A 19,754-nucleotide genomic window follows, 5' to 3' on the forward strand; every position below is an offset into this window, starting at 1 on the left:
TAGATGTGGCCCTTGTGGCTAAAGGGATCAGGGGGTATGGAAATAAGGCAGGTATAGGTTATTGAGCTGGATGATCAGCCATGATCATATTGAATGGCGGTGCAGGCTCGAAGGGCCGAATGGCCTACTCCTGCACCTATTTTCTATGTTTCTATGTTTCTATGAGACGCTGCCTGGCCCGCTGAGTTACCCCGGCATTTTGTGTCTATCTTCGGTTTAAACCAGTGTCTGCAGTTCCTGCCTACTCAATCTATGAGGTTTTAAGTTTTAGTGATTTTCATACCTCCCAAACTTTGGCCCGTGATGTTTACTGAGTTATTCCAGCACGTTGTGTTTAGTATAATAGTTTCTTTCTTTGGCATCTGGAATCCGATATACTTCACCGAGTTTTCTCAGTCCCTTACCTGTTGGCTTGGGAACTGACAGAGCACAGAGGTGATGTTGCTAGCATACTGAGCGATCACTTTACGAATGGCCTTCTCCACACTCACAGGGATTCTCCCCGACACGCTCGTCATGATATCTTGCAACTCAAGAAGCGGCAGGGAAGGGCCCCTGAGACTTGACATCAGCTTTGTGATCCATTTTTTAACCTGCGGTGGATGTAAAGGAGAGAAATTGAAGAGGCCAGGTTAGCAGGAACATTCCAGAAAGTAGCTTTAGATGTAGGTTTGCTGTTGTCACGTGTACCGAGGTACAGCGAGAAGATTTGCTTGCTATCTGATCAGACCAGACAAGACTATATATAAATACAATCAAATCCAACTCAAGGACAATAGATTGAGAAGAGGGGAAGATGGACACAAAAGGCTGGAGTAACTCGGCGGGACAGGGGGCATCTCTGGAGAGAAGGAATGGGTGACGTTTTGGGTCGAGACCCTTCTTCAGAATGTAGTTCTCAGCATTGTAGCGCATCAGTTCCAAAGACAAAGTCCAATGTCAGCTTTTTGCGTCTATATTCTGTGTAAATGTTAGAAACATAGAAAATAGGTGCAGGAGTAGGCCATTCGGCCCTTCGAGCCTGCACCGCCATTCAATATGATCATGGCTGATCATCCAGCTCAGTAACCTGTACCTGCCTTCTCTCCATACCCCCTGATCCCTTTAGCCACAAGGGCCACATCTAACTCCCTCTTAAATATAGCCAATGAACTGGCCTCAACTACCTTCCGTGGCAGAGAATTCCACAGGCTCACCACTCTCTGTGTGAAGAAATGTCCTGTGTCTTTTGCCTCTGGTCATGTTCAGTCTACAGCCCTTCGATTACAGTTCCACAGTTTATTTGTTTTGTTAGTTGTGACAGGTACAGTTTTTAGTTGAGCTCGGCAGATATTTCAATGCTGTGCTCTGATGCCTGTACAGCCGTTGTGCTTGAACGAAGAGTTTTAAAACGCGACTAGAGTACTCGGCAAATCGTTGGGAATTCCGTGAACCGACAACTACTTACCTTGGTGCTGAAGTAGGGGTCGGGCAGGCAGTAACCATTCATGACATTGACCAAGTTCTCCAGCATAGTGTGGAAGACCTGATGAAGTTTCTCACCGGCAACTGTTGGCGACTGCTGAGACTCAAACACTCCTGTGTATAGCTGGACCTAGAGAATGACAGTCAGAACAGCAAGGTATTTATTTCACAAAATGCTGGAGTAACTCAGCAGGTCAGGCAGCATTTCAGGAGAGAAGGAATGGGTGACGTTTCGGGTCGAGACCCTTCTTCAGATTGATCTAGGGTCAAGGGTGTTCAGTCTGAAGAAGGGTCTCGACCCGAAACGTCACCCATTCCTTCTCTCCAGAGATGCTGCCTGTCCCGCTGAGTTACGCCGGCATTTTGTGTCTATCTTCAGTAACCAAAAGTGCGGGTTATTCTTACAGTTTGCTAATTATGTCGTTTCATCAAGGGCTAGCAAAAGAACCAGAGAATAGACAATAGATAATAGGTGCAGGAGGAGGCCATTCGGCCCTTTGAGCCAGCATCACCATTCAATGTGATCATGGCTGATCATTCTCAATCACTACCCCGTTCCTGCCTTCTCCCCATACCCCCTGACTCCGCTATCCTTAAGAGCTCTATCTAGCTCTCTCTTGAATGCATTCAGAGAATTGGCCTCCACTGCCTTCTGAGGCAATGAATTCCACAGATTTACAACTCTCTGACTGAAAAAGTTTTCCCTCATCTCCGTTCTAAATGGCCTACCCCTTATTCTTAAACTGTGGCCCCTCGTTCTGGACTCCCCCGACATCGGGAACATGTTTCCTGCAGAACCAGAAGCTTGATTAAAAAAAATTACGTAAAGCAATTTGTATAAGTGGAAGAAAACTCACTGTGTGAAGTTTCTTTGGGTCATCTAATTCCATCTTAGCCACCGTGCAGCCCTGCTCCAGGCACGCACCTGGTCTCTTTACATAATACACACATCCGGACTCCTCCACAGTCAGAGCCATGACCATTTTCATCACCTGTGTGGGAACAGGTCAGGTCAGAGTTCAGACCTCAAGCAATAAAGCACTAACACTATCCTGCACGCACTCGGGACAATTTACATTTATACTTCCCAGAGGCTATCAAACTGTACAACTCCTCCCCCTTCTGTCGTGGGGTAGACTGAGACTGACCCCCTCACCAATCTTTGCACTTCCCACAATCCCATTCTTCACTTTAATTTCATGTTTCATGTATTTTGTGTTTTGTGTATTTTGTGTGTTTCATGACTGTTATAGACAATAGACAATAGACAATAGGTGCAGGAGTAGGCCATTCAGCCCTTCGAGCCAGCACCGCCATTCAATGCGATCATGGCTGATCACTCTCAATCAGTACCCCGTTCCTGCCTTCTCCCCATACCCCCTAACTCCGCTATCCTTAAGAGCTCTATCCAGCTCTCTCTTGAAAGCATCCAACGAACTGGCCTCCACTGCCTTCTGAGGCAGAGAATTCCACACCTTCACCACCCTCTGACTGAAAAAGTTCTTCCTCATCTCCGTTCTAAATGGCCTACCCCTTATTCTTAAACTGTGGCCCCTTGTTCTGGACTCCCCCAACATTGGGAACATGTTATCTGCCTCTAATGTGTCCAATCCCCTAATTATCTTATATGTTTCAATAAGATCCCCCCTCATCCTTCTAAATTCCAGTGTATACAAGCCCAATCGCTCCAGCCTTTCAACATACGACAGTCCCGCCATTCCGGGAATTAACCTAGTGAACCTACGCTGCACGCCCTCCATAGCAAGAACATCCTTCCTGTTGGCAGATCAATTTCCCTCCTGGGATAAATAAAGTTCTATCGTATCGTATCCTACCAAGCCAATATTAGCCTACAGACCCCTGCATGTATTTGGAGTGTGGGAGGAAACCGGAGCTTCCCGGAGAAAACCCACCACGCAGGTCACGGGGAGAACGTACCAACTCCGTACGGGCGGGATCGAACCTGGGTACTGGGAGGCAAAATAAATCAACCGACCTCAATCTCTGCATAGCGGTGCCCGGCAAAGACATGGCCCCCATCCTCAACAAGGTACTGCAGGAGCTTGCCAGCAGAGGGCGCCCGCAGCACAGTAGGATCCTTCTCCTTCTCGAACACACAGGTCTTGTTGCCAATGGTGATCCGGTATCTGCCAGCACAAAGGGGGAATGAGAACTCTCAGCAACATGCTTCGGCCCACAATGCTTGTGCTGATCGTGATGCCAAGATGAACTGGTCTCATCTGCCTGGACATGATTCATATTCCTAGATGATTCCGAACAGAGATACTAGAGGAGCAAGATAGATCGCTCGACCCTAACAAACGCAGCACGTCGCGGCGCGGCGCCATTTTAGTTGGCAGAAACTTGCAGAAACATTTAAAAAGAAAAATAACAAAAATCTGTGAATTGATGGATGAGATATATTCTGCATTTTAATGGTAACATCACACATACTGTCCCCCCAAAACAATGATTACACTGCGAGAGGCGGGTTTTGCTTACTAAAATGGCGGACGTTACGCTCCTTTGCGTACTACACTTCAGTACAGGCGATTTCAACGGAGTGGTCCATCTTGTTCCTCTAGTATCTTTGATTCTGAACATGATGCCTAGCTAAACTGATCTCATCTGCCTGTAGATGACCCACATCCCTCTATTCCCTACACTTAATAAAGTGATGCCATGAGGTTGCAGGGTGACTTGGACAGGTTGTGTGAGTGGGCGGATGCATGGCAGATGCAGTTTAATGTGGATAAGTGTGAGGTTATCCATTTTGGTGGTAAGAATAGGAAGGCAGATTATTATCTGAATGGTGTCAAGTTAGGAAAATGGGCGTACAACGTGATCTGGGTGTCCTAGTGCATCAGTCACTGAAAGGAAGCATGCAGGAACAGCAGGCAGTGAAGAAAGCCAATGGAATGTTGGCCTTCATAACAAGAGGAGTTGAGTATAGGAGTAAAGAGGTCCTTCTGCAGTTGTACAGGGCCCTAGTGAGACCGCACCTGGAGTACTGTGTGCAGTTTTGGTCTCCAAATTTGAGGAAGGATATTCTTGCTATTCAGGGCATGCAGCGTAGGTTTACTATGTTAATTCCTGGAATGGCAGGACTGTCATATGTTGAAAGACTGGAGCGACTAGGCTTGTATACACTGCCATTGGTGGAGCGGGAGCACGTGGCTGCTGGCTGGGTGAGGTCACGTGGGGCGCGGGGCGTTGACGTCACCCTTTGTCCCTTATTTGGGAGTGAGGAAGTTGGCAACCCTGCACACCGCTCTCTGTGTGAAGAATTTGCCCCAGGTGTCTCCATTAAACCTTCCCCTCTCTCGCCTTGTACGTACGCGCTCGAGTGTTGGGACGTTTCCACCCCGGGGGAAATGGCTCCACCTGTCTACTCTGAGAACGTAACCATTTTCGCAGAGGTGAGGAGAACTCTTACTTGTCTATCTCGTCTTTCATGTAGGTCGTGTAACTGTTGCCACCGTAGGAGAGCAAGAGACCTCCGTCACTTAACCGGTGAACATCGATCTCAACGTGGGAGTCGTTCATGATAACAACGTAGAGAGTCAGTGACTGCCGGGCGACCTGCAACATTGAAGTAAAAACACTTCACCCACAAAGGCTTTTCACTGTTCCCCAGTGCACCTGACAATAAACTACAACTGAACTGAACTGGTAAACAAAATTAATCGAGCAATAAGTATCTAGTTTTAGTTTAGTTTAGAGATACAGTGGAAACAGGCTCTTTGGCCCACCGAGTCCGCACCAGCCAACGATCACCCAAACACTAGTTCAATGCTTATTAGGTATAGGAGCAGAATTAGGTCGTTCGGCCCATCGAGTCTTCGCCGCCCATGATTCAGTCATGGCTGATCTACCTTAGACAATAGACAATAGGTGCAGGAGGAGGCCATTCGGCCCTTCGAGCCAGCACCGCCATTCAATGTGATCATGGCTGATCATTCTCAATCAGTACCCCATTCCTGCCTTCTCCCCATACCCCCTGACTCCGCTATCCTTAAGAGCTCTATCCAGCTCTCTCTTGAATGCATTCAGAGAATTGGCCTCCACTGCCTTCTGAGGCAGAGAATTCCACTGATTCACCACTCTCTGACTGAAAAAGTTGTTCCTCATCTCAGTTCTAAATGGCCTACCCCTTATTCTTAAACTGTGGCCCCTTGTTCTGGACTCCCCCGACATTGGGAACATGTTTCCTGCCTCTAACGTGTCCAACCCCTTAATAATCTTACACGTTTCGATAAGATCTCCTCTCATCCTTCTAAATTCCAGTGTATACAAGCCTAGTCGCTCCAGTCTTTCAACATATGATAGTCCCGCCATTCCGGGAATTAACCTAGTAAACCTACGCTGCACGCCCTCAATAGCAAGAATATCCTTCCTCAAATTTGGAGACCAAAACTGCACACAGTACTCCAGGAGCGGTCTCACTAGGGCCCTGTACAACTGCACACAGTACTCCAGGAGCGGTCTCACTAGGGCCCTGTACAACTGCACACAGTACTCCAGGTGTGGTCTCACTAGGGCCCTGTACAACTGCACACAGTACTCCAGGAGCGGTCTCACTAGGGCCCTGTACAACTGCACACAGTACTCCAGGAGCGGTCTCACTAGGGCCCTGTACAACCTTTCTCTCTCTCAACCACATTCTCTTTCCTTCTCCCCATAATCCCTGACACCAATACAGACACCGCCATCATTATCCCAGTCTCGCATTCTAGGCACCAGGGGGGCAATTTACCAGAGGCTAATTAACCAGCAAACCTGTGCGTCTTTGGAATGTGGGAGGAAACCGGAGCACCCGGAGTAAACCCACGTGGTCACAGGGAGGACGTACAAACTCCACACGGACAGCACCCGTGGTCTGTATCTAGCGCTGTGCGCCACCGTATTTATCCCAGCACAATTTATTTTTTAAATAAGAAACTGAAAGCAACTGCATACAGAGACATTCAGTAATGGGAGAGAAATGAAATGAGAAAGGAAAATCTTCACCAATTTCCCTACCTGCAAGGAATACTTAGTCTTTTCATAAATGAGCTGCACATCCACTGTGTTGAGCAGACTACTCGCTGGGAGAACCTGACCTCTGTGGACGAGGAATAGAGGAAAAAAAGCATCATCCACTTTTTCAAATGAAAGGAATATTCCCTTTTTTATACTTTCCTATTGTTATGGCCTCATCCTTCCAAGAAGGGCAGAGACTTGATGGAAATAAAGAGGTAGGACTCTTTGGGCGGTACGATGTCGCAGCGGTAGAGTTGCTGCCTTACAGCGCCAGAGACCCGGGTTCGATCCTGGCTACGGATACTGTCTGTACGCAATTTGGATTTTCATAAGTTCAGAAAGTGATAGGAGCAGAGGTAGGTCATTCGGCCCATCAAGTCTACCCCGCCATTCAATCATGGCTGATCTATCTTTCCCTCCCAACCCCATTCTCCTGCCTTCTCCCCGTAACCCCTGTCACCCGCACTAATCAAGAATCTATCTATCTCTGCCTTAAAAATATCCATTGACTTGGCTTCCACTGACTTCTGTGGCAATGCAATCCACAGATTCACCCCCATCTGTCTAAAGAAATTCTCCTCGTCTTCTTCCTTGAGAAATGTCCTTTAATTCTGAGGCTATGACCTCCAGTCCTAGATTCTCCCACTAGTGGAAACATCGTAAACCACATTCTTCTCCCTGTGACCTGCGTGGGTTTTCTCCAGGTGCTCCGGTTTTCTCGCACACACCAAAGGCGTTCAGGTTTGTAGGTTAATCGGCTTTGTAAAATTGTAAATTGTCTCTAGTGTGTGTAGGATAGTGTTAGTGTGCGGGGATCGCTGGTCGGCGCGGACCTGGTGGGCCAAAGGGCCTGTTTCTGTGCAGTATCTCTAAACTAAACTAATCTAAGCTAAACTAAATTAAACACCCCAGTAAATGTGTTTTTTTCAGTGTAGTTTAGAGATACAGCGCGGAAACAGGCCCTTCGGCCCACCGAGTCCACGCCGACCAGCGATCCCCGCGCACTAACGCTACCTGACATACACTAGAGACAATTTCACATTTACACCAGGCCAATTCACCTACAAACCTGTACATCTTTGGAGTGTGGGAGGAATCCTAAGATCTGGGGGGAAAAAAAACCCCACACGGTCACGGGAAGAACGTTCAAACTCTGCACAGAGAGCACTCGGAGGTCAGAATCGAACCCGGGTCTCTGGCGCTGTGAGGCAGTAGCTCTACTGCTGCTCCACCATGTTGTCCGATGAGAATGGACGGGGATGGATTCTAACTGGACTGCACTTCCACTTCCCCACATGTCTCTGCACTAATCATTGAGGAGGCGCTGTGAACTGTTTGCGTGCTACTGTATGTTTCATTTTTTTTCCTTAGTACCTAATCAGATGTACAGCACTTTGGTCAACGTGGGTTGTTTTTAAATGTGCTATACAAATAAAATTGACTTGACTTGACTTGACTAATCAATACAAACCCAACCAGCACCACTCCTGATATAGACAATAGACAATAGGTGCAGGAGGAGGCCATTTGCCCCTTCGAGCCAGCACCACCATTCAATGTGATTATGGCTGATCATTCTCAATCAGTACCCCGTTCCTGCCTTCTCCCCATACCCCCTGACTCCGCTATCCTTAAGAGCTCTATCTAGCTCTCTCTTGAATGCATTCAGAGACTTGGCCTCCACTGCCTTCTGAGGCAGTGAATTCCACAGATTTACAACTCTCTGTGAAAAAGTTTTTCCTCATCACCGTTCTAAATGGCCTACCCCTTATTCTTAAGCTGTGGCCCCTGGTTCTGGACTCCCCCAACATTGGGAACATTTTTCCTGCCTCTAATGTGTCCAACCCCTTAATAATCTTATATGTTTCGATAAGATCCCCTCTCATCCTTCTAAATTCCAGTGTATACAAGCCTAGCCCCTATGTGTCTTTCAAGTTTTTAATGGGAATTAAGGTGATCAATTCTTGGGATAGAAATGCGACAGTCACTGCTTTTGTCGTTCAGAAACTGATATAGATTAGCAATAAAGCAGGATTTCATTATTGACTACTGAAGGGGAACTGATACAACCATTCTATCTTGCTACAATATTGTGTCATTCTGTGTGGCTGAGAGGTATCGTGGTATTTTTCAAGAAGGATGTGCTATGGAAAGAAATTATTCATTTTGCTTTCAGAAGCCTGTTGCAAAACCTCAGGCAAAGTGTCGCAGAATTTAAATGAAAGTAATAGTCCAATTGGCAAACTGTTGTTTATTGGAAAAACACCTTTTTAGTTTAGAGACACAGCGCGGAAACAGGCCCTTTGGCCCACTATGTCCACGCCGACCAGCGATCCCTGTACACTAACACTATCCTACACACACTAGAGACGGTTTTACAAGTTTACCAAAGCCAATTAACCTACAAACCTGTACGTCTTTGGAGTTGTGCGAGGAAACCGGAGCACCTGGGGAAAACACACGCAGGTCATGGTGAGAATGTACAAACTCCGTACAGACAAACACCCTTAGTCTGGATCGAACCTAGGTCTCTGGCCTTGTAAGGCAGCAGCTCTAGCGCTGAGCCACTGTGCCGCCCTTGCCCATTGATGTATTCAAGAGAGAGTTAGATATAGCTCTTAGGGCTAACAGAATCAACGGCTATGGGAGAAAGCAGGAACGGGGTACTGATTTCGGATGATCAGCCATGAATGGAGGTGCTGGCTCGAAAGGGCAGAACGGCCTCCTCCTGCACCTATTTTCTATCTTTCTATGTTTACCTCTCTGACCTCAAGTTTATAAATTAGAACATTTCACAAAATACACAGTATGTTGCAGAATGTTATGCAATGTGATTGCAAATTACGCACAAAGGTTATCTGCCCCCCCACCCCCCCCGCATAAATGATGCAACACGACTTTTAAACAGAGCAACGATATAGTCTGATTGCCAGTAAGTTGAGCAATGGTCAAGGGAAGCTAAAACAAATATCAAAGTTCAACTCTGGCGAGCAGGTTTGTTTCTATTCCAGTTCTCTTCTGCCCCTGGGAATCTACTGACCCTTGCAGCATATTTCCATTTGAAGAAGTCCTCCCTGGGATGTTAACACCCTGTATTGCCACGTTTTTAACTGCATTTTCTGCTCTATATTTAGCAATGGGTTTACCACTCTCCTCCCCGGGGCTCACGTTGTCGACACCCCCTTGGTGAGCCCTGTCCACTGACCTCAGTCAGGCGAACGACAACAAACGGAGACAGCAGAAGCAGAAGCAGCTTCATAACTTCTGCTGCCCTCAAACGCAAGAAGAAGACCACTCTCCTCCCCTGACAAAATCTTTTCGTTCGACCTCAAACACGTACCTTTCTAGAGAGTGCAGAAAGTTGGTCATACTTGTTTGAAAAGCAGTATCTGCAACGTGTAAAGCACCACATACCACTCCAAGCACTGTATCTGGCCTCTCTGCCTGGAAGAATTAAGAACAAAATAATATTTCTATGGTAACCATTAATTGCATAACATTATGCATAATTTCTTCCCAGCTGTTATCAGGCAACTGAACCATCCTACCGACAACCAGAGAGCAGTCCTGAACTACTATCTACCTCATTGGAGACCCTCGGACCATCTCCAATTGGACTTTACTGGCTTTACCTTGTACTAAACGTTATTCCCTTATCATGAATCTTCACTCTGTGAATGGCTCGATTGTAATTTAGAAGGATGAGAGGGGATCTTATCGAAACGTATAAGATTATTAAGGGGTTGGACACGTTAGAGGCAGGAAACATGTTCCCAATGTTGGGGGAGTCCAGAACCAGGGGCCACAGTTTAAGAATAAGGGGTAGGCCATTTAGAACGGAGATGAGGAAAAACTTTTTCAGTCAGAGAGTTGTGAATCTGTGGAATTCTCTGCCTCGGAAGGCAGTGGAGGCCAATTCTCTGAATGCATTCAAGAGAGAGCTGGATAGAGCTCTTAAGGATAGCGGAGTCAGGGGGTATGGGGAGAAGGCAGGAACGGGGTACTGATTGAGAATGATCAGCCATGATCACATTGAATGGCGGTGCTGGCTCGAAGGGCCGAATGGCCTCCTCCTGCACCTATTGTCTATTGCCTATTGTCTATAATCCTGTAGTGTCTTTCTGCTGACAGGTTAGCATGCAACAGAATCATGAGAGGAATCCGAGGGGTAACTTTTTCACACCGAGGGTGGTGGGTGTATGGAACGAGCTGCCAGAGGAGGTAGTTGAGGCTGCGACTATCCCATCGTTTAAGAAACAGTTGGACAGGTACATGGATAGGCCAGATTTGGAGGGATATGGACCAAGCGCAGGCAGGTGGCACTAGTGGAGCTGGGACATTGTTGGCCGGTGTGGGTGAGTTGAGTCGAAGGGCCTGTTTCCACACAGTATCGATCTATGACTCCTTGACTCTAAAAGCTTTTCACCGTACCTCGGTACACGGGACAATAAACTAAACAAAAGTGCTGATTTTCGTACTCGAGGCAACCAAACAAACTTCTCGCACACGCTGGCAGATCAAGCGTGTCATATTGAGAGTGAACCATCTCCTTTCTGACCAAAAATGACCTTATCCAAAACCTCAGAGCAACCTTCCATTACAGTGCTCCCATTTCCCTCAAATGCTACTTGTATGAGATGGCACTAAATCAATCAACATGTTTCTATTGGAAGCTCGTGTCCAGTGAAACCTCATTCCTTTCTACCTGTGTGAATCTGCATTCGGTTTTTGGAGACTTCCGCTGCTTTTCACTCATATTATTATAGTTATCATTGATGTATATGTTGTTTGTCGTGTGAGCTTCAAGTGAACAAGGAATTTCATTGCACCCCGGTGGAAATGGTTTTGGGCACCGTATCTGAGGAAGGATGTGCTGGCTCTGGAGAGGGTCCAGAGGAGGTTTACAAGAATGATCCCAGGAATGAGTGGGTTAACTTATGATGAGCGTTTAACTTAAGGATAGCGGAGTCAGGGGGTATGGGGAGAAGGCAAGAATGGGGTACTGATTGAGAATGATCAGCCATGATCACATTGAATGGCGGTGCGTACAGGCTCGAAGGGCTGAATGGCCTCCTCCTGCACCTATTGTCTATTGTCTATTGTTTGTCAGCACTGGGCCTGTAATCGCTGGAGTTTAGAAGAATGAGGTGGGGGGGGGACACCTCATTGAAACTTACAGAATAGTGAAAGGCTTGGATAGAGTGGATGTGGAGAGGATGTTTCCACTAGTGGGAAAGTCTAGGACTAGAGGTCACAGCCTCATTATTAAAGGACGTTCTTTTTGGAAGCAGATGAGGAGAAATTTCTTTAGTCAGAGGGTGGTGAATCTGTGGAATTCTGTGCCACAGAAGGCTGTGGAGGCCAAGTCAGTGGATATTTTTATGGCAGAGATAGATTTTTTATTAATACGGGGGTCAGAGGCAAGAGAATGGGGTTAGGAGGGAGAGATGGATCAGCCATGATTGAATGGCGGAGTAGACGCGATAGGCCGAATGGCCTAATTTTACTTCTATCACTTATGACATGACAATAACTAATCTGAATCTGAATTAATATGAACTGAAGCTCATGTCCAAAGTAAAGGTTACTTGAAATGAGAGAAATCAATATTCATGCCGTTGGGTTGTAAGCTGCCCAAGCGAAATATGAGTAGCAGTGGTATGAATATTGGCTTCTCTAATTTCAAGTAACCCTTGCTTTTCCTCTCTGTCCCTCCCCCTCCCTAGTTCTCCGATTAGTTTCACTGTCCTCCTGATTTATTTTTACTGATTGGATGCCTCGTTGTCACCTTCCCCTCAGCCAACAATGAACCATTCTATATTTCCTTGATCATCGTGTGCTTTCATCTCTCAGGTTCACACCTTACCCTTCCATATCTCTGGTCTCCCCCGATTCTCAGCCTGAAGAAGGGTCTCGACCAGCAAAGGTCACCCATTAAGGAATCTCTCCCGAGATGCTGCCCGTTCCGCTGAGTGACTCCGGCATTTTTTTTTGGTGTCTATCTTCGGGGTAAACCAGCATCTGCAGTTCCTTCCTACACCTAACGTCCAAAGTGCTGGACACTGAAGCTGACGGAGATGAGATCTTATTCAACTTTCTCGGATGTTACTGTCTCGCTCACATCCACAAATAACGTTAGCCTAATTACCTGAACCTTGTCAGCTATGAGGTGATCCAGCCAGCTGGTATCAATGGTGTTACATTGAAAGCTCTCCGTTTCCAGAAGCTTGATCAGATACTCCACCGTGGTTCTGAAGTCCCCTCGGATCGAGAGCTCTTTAAGAGCTAAAACCATATTCCTAAAATGGAGATCAAGAGTCAAGAGTTTTTTTTCGCCTTCCATCACAGTGAGGAATGTGGAGAAGTCACTGTGGTGGATGTTCATGTTAAAATGGACTTTGTGTGTTCTGTTGCTTTTTATTGGTATGATGACTGTACGGCAAATGAAATTCCTCGTGTGTTGCAAAACATACTTGGCTAATAAAGTATGATTATGATTATGATTATGATTATGATTATGATTAAGATTATGATCATGATACCACATCAAATCGCACAATTTCCTTTGGAGTCTTCTGAATGGCCAAAACAACTGCAATAATCTTTTTACATAAAGGAGATAAGACACAAAATGCTGGAGTAACTCAGCGGGTCAGGCTGCATCTATCGAGAAAAGGAATGGGTGACGCTTCGGGTCGAGACCCTCCTTCAGACTGAGAGTCAGGGGAGAGGGAAACGAGAGAGATATAGACAGTGATATAGAGATATGCAGCAAACGAATGAAATAAATGCAAAAAGAGTAATGATGATAAAGGAAATAGGCCATTGTTAGCTGTGGGCTAGGTGAAAACCTGTCTGACCCGTGGAGTTACTCCAGCTTTTTGTGTCTATCTTCGGTTTAAACCACCATCTGCAGTTCCTTCCTATCTTTTGTTTCCGTCTAGTTTAGAGGTACAATGCGGAAACAGGCCCTTCGGCCCACCGGGTCCATGCCGGCCAGCGATCCATCATTCCTCAGACCCATCCTCTGAGGAAGGGTTCCGATCCGAAACGCCACCCATTCCTTCTCTCCAGAGATGCTGCCTGACCCTTTGAGTTACTCCAGCATTTTGTGTCTATTTTCTGTACACAAACCAGCGCCTGCAGTTCCTTTCCTACACATGTTCAACAGCAATCCATACACAGCTTGAACGGAAAGCAGCGTCGGAAGGAACTGCAGACGCTGGTTTAAACACAAAAGAGAAACACAAAACCCTGGAGCAACTCAGCGGGACAGGCAGCAACTCTGGAGAGAAGGAATGGCTGACGTTTTAAGGGTGGAGACACTTCTTGAGTACGCTCTCCGCGTAAGTGGATAGCAGAAGCCGCTTAAGACGAGTGGTACTAACGAGGTGGCTTCCTCGCGGTTTTCACCCCAGGAGAAGCAGTGGCCGAACTGGGAGTCGGCAAACTCGTGCAGCCCCCCGGCTGCTGCCACGCTGAAGTATCCCCAAATGTTTCTGTTGCTTCGGAAGTTCAATTCCTGGACGGTACCGGAGCTAGGCTTAAATCCCTGGATGAAGGAGAGGAAGAAAAACAAAGTTGTAAGGTGCGTTTATTTTGGGAGACGACCATTTATCACTGTCAAGCGGAGTGTGAAAATATCATCAAGACATTCTACCTAATGACCCATTTTTAATGAGAGTACTCAACGGCACACTAATCCCAGATTATTCATTCAAGAGGCAGATGTAAATCACAAGGCCATAAGTGATAGGAGCAGAATTAGGCCCATTCGGCCCATCAAGTCTTCTCCGCCATTCAACCATGGCTGATCTATCTCTCCCTCCTCACCCCCATTCTCCTGCCTTCTCCCCATAACCCCTGACATCCATACTAATCAAGAATCTACCTATCACAAAATGCTGGAGTAACTCAGCGGGTCAGGCAGCATCTCAGGAGAGAAGGAATGGGTGACGTTTCGGGTCGAGACCCTTAAGGGTCTCCCATTCCTTCTCTCCTGAGATGCTGCCTGACCCGCTGAGTTACTCCTGCATTTTGTGAATAAATACCTTTGATTTGTACCAGCGTCTGCAGTTATTTTCCTACAAGAATCTGCCCATCCCTGCTTTAAAAACCATCCATTGACTTGGCCTCCACAGCCTTCTGTGGTGAAGAATTCCAGATACACCACACAAATCCACAATATTGCCACAAAAATGTGACACCCGTTGACGTCACAGGCTGCATCACGGGCATATTCTTGCTATGGAGGGCGTGCAGCGTAGGTTCACTAGATTAATTCCCGGAATGGCGGGACTGTCGTATGTTGAAAGGCTGGAGCGATTGGGCTTGTATACACTGGAATTTAGAAGGATGAGGGGGGATCTTATTGAAACATATAAGATAATTAGGGGATTGGACACATTAGAGGCAGATAACATGTTCCCAATGTTGGGGGAGTCCAGAACAAGGGGCCACAGTTTGAGAATAAGGGGTAGGCCATTTAGAACGGAGATGAGGAAGAACTTTTTCAGTCAGAGGGTGGTGAAGGTGTGGAATTCTCTGCCTCAGAAGGCAGTGGAGGCCAGTTCGTTGGATGCTTTCAAGAGAGAGCTGGATAGAGCTCTTAAGGATAGCGGAGTGAGGGGGTATGGGGAGAAGGCAGGAACGGGGTACTGATTGATAGTGATCAGCCATGATCGCATTGAATGGCGGTGCTGGCTCGAAGGGCTGAATGGCCTACTCCTGCACCTATTGTCTATTGTCTATTGTCTATTGCAACTGGTAGAGCTGCTACCTCACAGCGCCCGAGTCCCAGCTTTGATCCCGGCCTCGAGCGCTGTGTGGAGTTTGCACCCTCTCACTGCGACCGCGTGAGTTTCCTCTGGGTGCTCTGGTTTCCTCCTGCATCCCAAAGGCGGGCAGGTTTGTAGGTTAACTGGCCCTCGGTAAAATTGCCCCCGAGTGGACGAGAAATTGGGATGATATAGAACTAGTGCGAACAGAAGATGATCTGGACTGGATGGGCTGAAGGGCCTGTTTCCATGCTGTACCTCTAAACTGGTGCTTGGAACGCGCTTGCCAGGGATGGCGGTGGACGCAGATACAATAGCAGTATTTAAGACCGTTTGGTTCGGCACATGGATGTGCAGAGAATGGAGGGGTATAAATCATGTGCAGGCAGTGGGGATTATTTCTCCTGCCTCTCAGTCTAATGAAGGGTCTCGACCCGAAACGTCATCTATTCGTTTTCTCCAGAGATGCTGTCTGACCCGCTAAAGTGGCGGCGCTGCCATAGCAGCTGCGGCTCACCTGCGGTCCATTTGTCTTTGTGTTTTTGTTGTTTTTTTGTCTTAATTGTAGTTGTGATGTGGTGTTTTTGTGTTTGTGTACTATGTGTGTATGTGGGGGGGAGGGGGGGAACTGTGGGATTGTAAATAGGTGTCTCTTCCGAACGGAGACCCGACCTTTGTTTTCTGGGTGTTGTCTCCGTTCCTGCTGCGGCCTACCATCAGCCCAACTCCTGGAGCTGTCGGCCCCCAGGGCTCTGGTTCGCTGAGCCCGCGGACCGGACTTACCATCAGCGGAGCCGGCCGTCCTCGGAGGCTACGGGAGCGGCTGCGACTCGCCTTAGGCTCGGGCCGCGTGGATGCCGTCATCGGGAGCTCCAGCAGCGGCAGCGTGTTCGCCCGCCCCGGGGTCGCGGGGCTTGGGTCGCGGACATTTCACCGTCCGGCGCGGCCTAAGATAGGCCGCGGGATGTTTCTCTGCTGGGCGGGGGCTTCAATGTCGGGAGCCACGACTGCCCCGACGTGCAGCAACAGCAGCAGCGTGTTCGCCCGCCCCGGATCGGACTTATCATCAGCGGAGCCGGCCGTCTTCGGAGGCTGCGGGAGCGGCTGGGACTCGCCTTAGGCTTGGCCCGCTGCGGACCGTCCGGCGCGGCCTGCAACCACAACAGCCTGATCGCGGGAGAGGACAGCAGGAGAAGGGAAAAACATTGTGGCCTTCCATCACAGTGAGGAGAGAGAGGACTGGAGGAGGAGATTCACTGTGATGGATGTTTCTTTGATGGATGTTTCTTTTTTTGTGTGTTTTTGGGGTTGTGTAATTTTAATGCCTATTTAATGCTTTTATTGTTGGACTGTGGGTGACTGAATTTCGTCCAATATTGGATGACAAATAAAGCTATCTTGAATCTTGAATCTTGAATCTTGAAGTTACTCCAGCTCTTTGTGTCTATCTTCTTATTTTAGTTTAGTTTAGTTCAGAGATACAGAACGGAAACAGGCCCTTCGACCCAATGAGTCCGCCCCGCACATCAACGCTAACCTACACACCCACCCCGGGGACAATTTACACCAGCCAATTAACCAAACCAAATACCTACAAACCTGTACGTCTTTGGAGCGGTGGAGGAGGAAACCGTAGATCTCAGAGAAAACCCACGCGGTTACGGGGAGAACGAACAAACTCCGTACAGACAGCACCCGTAGTCAGGATCCAACCCGGGTCTCTGGCGCTGCAAGCGCTGTAAGGCAGCAACTCTACCTCTGCGCCACCGTGCCAGCCTATAGTTTCGTTTAGTTAGTGTCAGAGAGTTAGATAGAGCTCTAGGGGCTAGTGGCTAGTGGAATCAAGGGATATGGGGAGGCAGGCAGGCAACTGATTGTAGGATGATCAGCCATGATCACAATGAATGGCGGTGCTGGCTCGAAGGGCCAAATGGCCTCCTCCTGCACCTATTTTCTACGTTTCTATGTAAGTGCACTGAGGTAGAGTGACCCAGTCCAGTGGAAAGTTTGCATGGCATCATGTTCGGCATGGACATTGTGAGCCAAAGTGCCTGTTCCTGTGCTCTACTGGTCTCTGCTCCATGTCCTATGTCCCCTGGAATGAACAATTTCAGAAGCTACATTTGAAGGAAAATCTAGGATCAAAAGAAGTACTGGAACAACTATAGACACACCACTAAAGCACAAGGACCAAAAGGACATGCTACTGCAAAAAACCTTCCTTTTATAAATTCTGTCTTGAAGAACTAAGAAAAGCCTCTTCGTCTATTTACATATTGTCTTCTTAATTATAGACAATAGACAATAGGTGCAGGAGGAGGCCATTCGGCCCTTCTAGCCAGCACCGCCATTCAATGTGATCATGGCTGATCATTCTCAATCAGTACCCCCGTTCCTGCTTCTCCCCATACCCCCTGACTCCGCTATCCTTAAGAGCTCTATCTAGCTCTCTCTTGAATGCATTCAGAGAATTGGCCTCCACTGCCTTCTGAGGCAGAGAATCCCACAGATATTCCCTCAACCTCTGATGCTCCAGAGAAATGATCCAACCTCATGAATGAATGAATGAAGAAAGGAAGGAAGAAAGGAAAGAGATGAGAGAGAGAGAGAGAGAGAGAGAGAGAGAGAGAGAGAGAGAGAGGAGAGAGAGAGAGAGAGAGAGAGAGAGAGAGAGAGAGAGAGAGATAGACAGAGAGGGGAGAGAGAGGGAGAGACAGAGAGAGAGAAAGAGAAGAGAGAGAGAGATAGACTTTATTGTCACATATGACAAGTCACAGGGATACTCTTTGGTTTGCACACCCAAGGTATGCAAAGCATCGCTACATAAAGGACGCCGACAAAGTTACATAGTATTCAATTTTACACAAACCATTTTTATGTTAACACGTTCCATTTGTGGTCGCCCTTAGTTTTAGATTTAGATTTAGAGATACAGCGCGGAAACAGGCCCTTGGGCCCACCGGGTCCGCGCCGCCCAGCGATCGCCGCACACTAACACTATCCTACACACACTAGGGACAATTTTTTTTTCAAACATTTGCCCAGCCAATTAACCTACAAACCTGCACGTCTTTGGAGTGTGGGAGGAAACCGAAGATCTCGGAGAAAACCCACGCAGAGAATTCCACAGATTCACAACTCTCTGACTGAAAAAGTTTTTCCTCACCTCAGTTCTAAATGGCCTACCCCTTATTCTTAAACTGTGGCCCCTGGTTCTGGACTCCCCCAACATTGGGAACATGTTTCCTGCCTCTAACATGTCCAACCCCTTAATAATCTTATACGTTTTGATAAGATCTCCTCTCATCCTTCTAAATTCTCTCTTTTTTTTCCCTTTTTTAAAAATTTATAGAATGAAGTATTAGAATGTTTATAACAGGAGATGGAACACATGTTCATAAGTTCATAAGTCATAGGAGCAGACTTAGGCCATTCGGCCTATCGAATCTACTCCGCCATGGCTGATCTATCTTTCCCTCTCAATCCCATTTTCCTGCCTCCTCCCCATAACCCTTAATGCCTGTACTAATCAAGAATCTGTTAATCCCCGCATTAAACATACCCATTGACTTGGCCTCCACCACGTCTGGGATTCACTGGAATTTAGAAGGATGAGAGGGGATCATATACAAACATATAAAATCCTTAAGGGATTGGACAGGCTGGATGCAAGAAACATGTTCCCGATGTCGGGGGAGTTCAGAACCAGGGGTCACAGTTTAAGTATAAGGGGTTGGCCATTTAGGACTGTGATGAGGAATTTTTTTTCACCCAGGGAGTTGTGAATCTGTGGACTTCTCTGCCATAGAAGGCAGTGGAAGACAATTCACTGGATGTTTTCAAGAGAGAGTTAGAATTAGCTCTTGGGGCTAACGGAATCAAGGGGTATGGGGATAAAGCAGGAACGGGGTACTGATTTTGGATGATCAGCCATGATCATATTGAATGGTGGTGCTGGCTTGATGGGCCGAATGGCCAGCTCCTGAACCTATTTTCTGAGTTTCTATGTCTGTGGTGATGAATTCGACAGATTTACTACCCTTTGACTGAAGAAATTCCTCCTCATCTCCATCCTAAAGAAACATTGTTTTATTTTGAGGCTGTGTTCACTGGTCCTAGACTCCCCCACGAGCGGGAACATCCTCTTCACATGGTTCCCTGTGACCTAACTAAAGAAATTCCTCCTCGTCTCCTCACCTCATGTGGGCTGTGAAGAGAGTAAGACACATTAAAAATAAAAATTACAAATGAATTAAAATCTTGCACCTCATCAGGGTTTTCACTTGTGATCCTGGCAGCAATGACGTGTCCCCTGGGCCTGGGAATGTTCACGGGTTCCTCGAAGTTAATTGGCGAGTCAGCCCAAGGAGATTCTCCATACAGAACTCGGATGTCCTTCATCCGGTGCAAGGGAATTCCCATCGCCACCTCAACAGCGACACAAAGGATTTAGCAACTCCACGTCACACCACATCACCGGCATTTCAAAAT

The 19,754-nt window shown here is 47.3% G+C and overlaps 1 protein-coding gene across 5 annotated transcripts in view; it reads right to left on the reverse strand.

Moving 5' to 3' along the window:
• The window catches only part of acacb (acetyl-CoA carboxylase beta), a 121,259-nt gene that overhangs the window by 65,086 nt on the left and 36,419 nt on the right, over positions 1–19,754 (reverse strand). For all 5 annotated transcript variants that reach the window (XR_013548904.1, XR_013548903.1, XR_013548905.1 and 2 more), the window contains exons 11-20: positions 19,530–19,691; positions 13,875–14,038; positions 12,635–12,785; positions 9,827–9,930; positions 6,487–6,568; positions 4,901–5,046; positions 3,461–3,611; positions 2,322–2,456; positions 1,448–1,594; positions 405–593 (exon numbers count right to left, since the gene is read on the reverse strand). Coding sequence is in view for 2 of the 5 variants with exons in the window: in XM_078421736.1 (XP_078277862.1) it covers positions 405–593; positions 1,448–1,594; positions 2,322–2,456; positions 3,461–3,611; positions 4,901–5,046; positions 6,487–6,568; positions 9,827–9,930; positions 12,635–12,785; positions 13,875–14,038; positions 19,530–19,691 (1,431 nt within the window). In the remaining 3 variants the exon portion in view is untranslated. The remainder of the gene's footprint in view (positions 1–404; positions 594–1,447; positions 1,595–2,321; positions 2,457–3,460; positions 3,612–4,900; positions 5,047–6,486; positions 6,569–9,826; positions 9,931–12,634; positions 12,786–13,874; positions 14,039–19,529; positions 19,692–19,754) is intronic.

This window comes from Rhinoraja longicauda, chromosome 25, assembly GCF_053455715.1.
Source record: "Rhinoraja longicauda isolate Sanriku21f chromosome 25, sRhiLon1.1, whole genome shotgun sequence".
Lineage (NCBI taxonomy): Eukaryota > Metazoa > Chordata > Chondrichthyes > Rajiformes > Arhynchobatidae > Rhinoraja > Rhinoraja longicauda.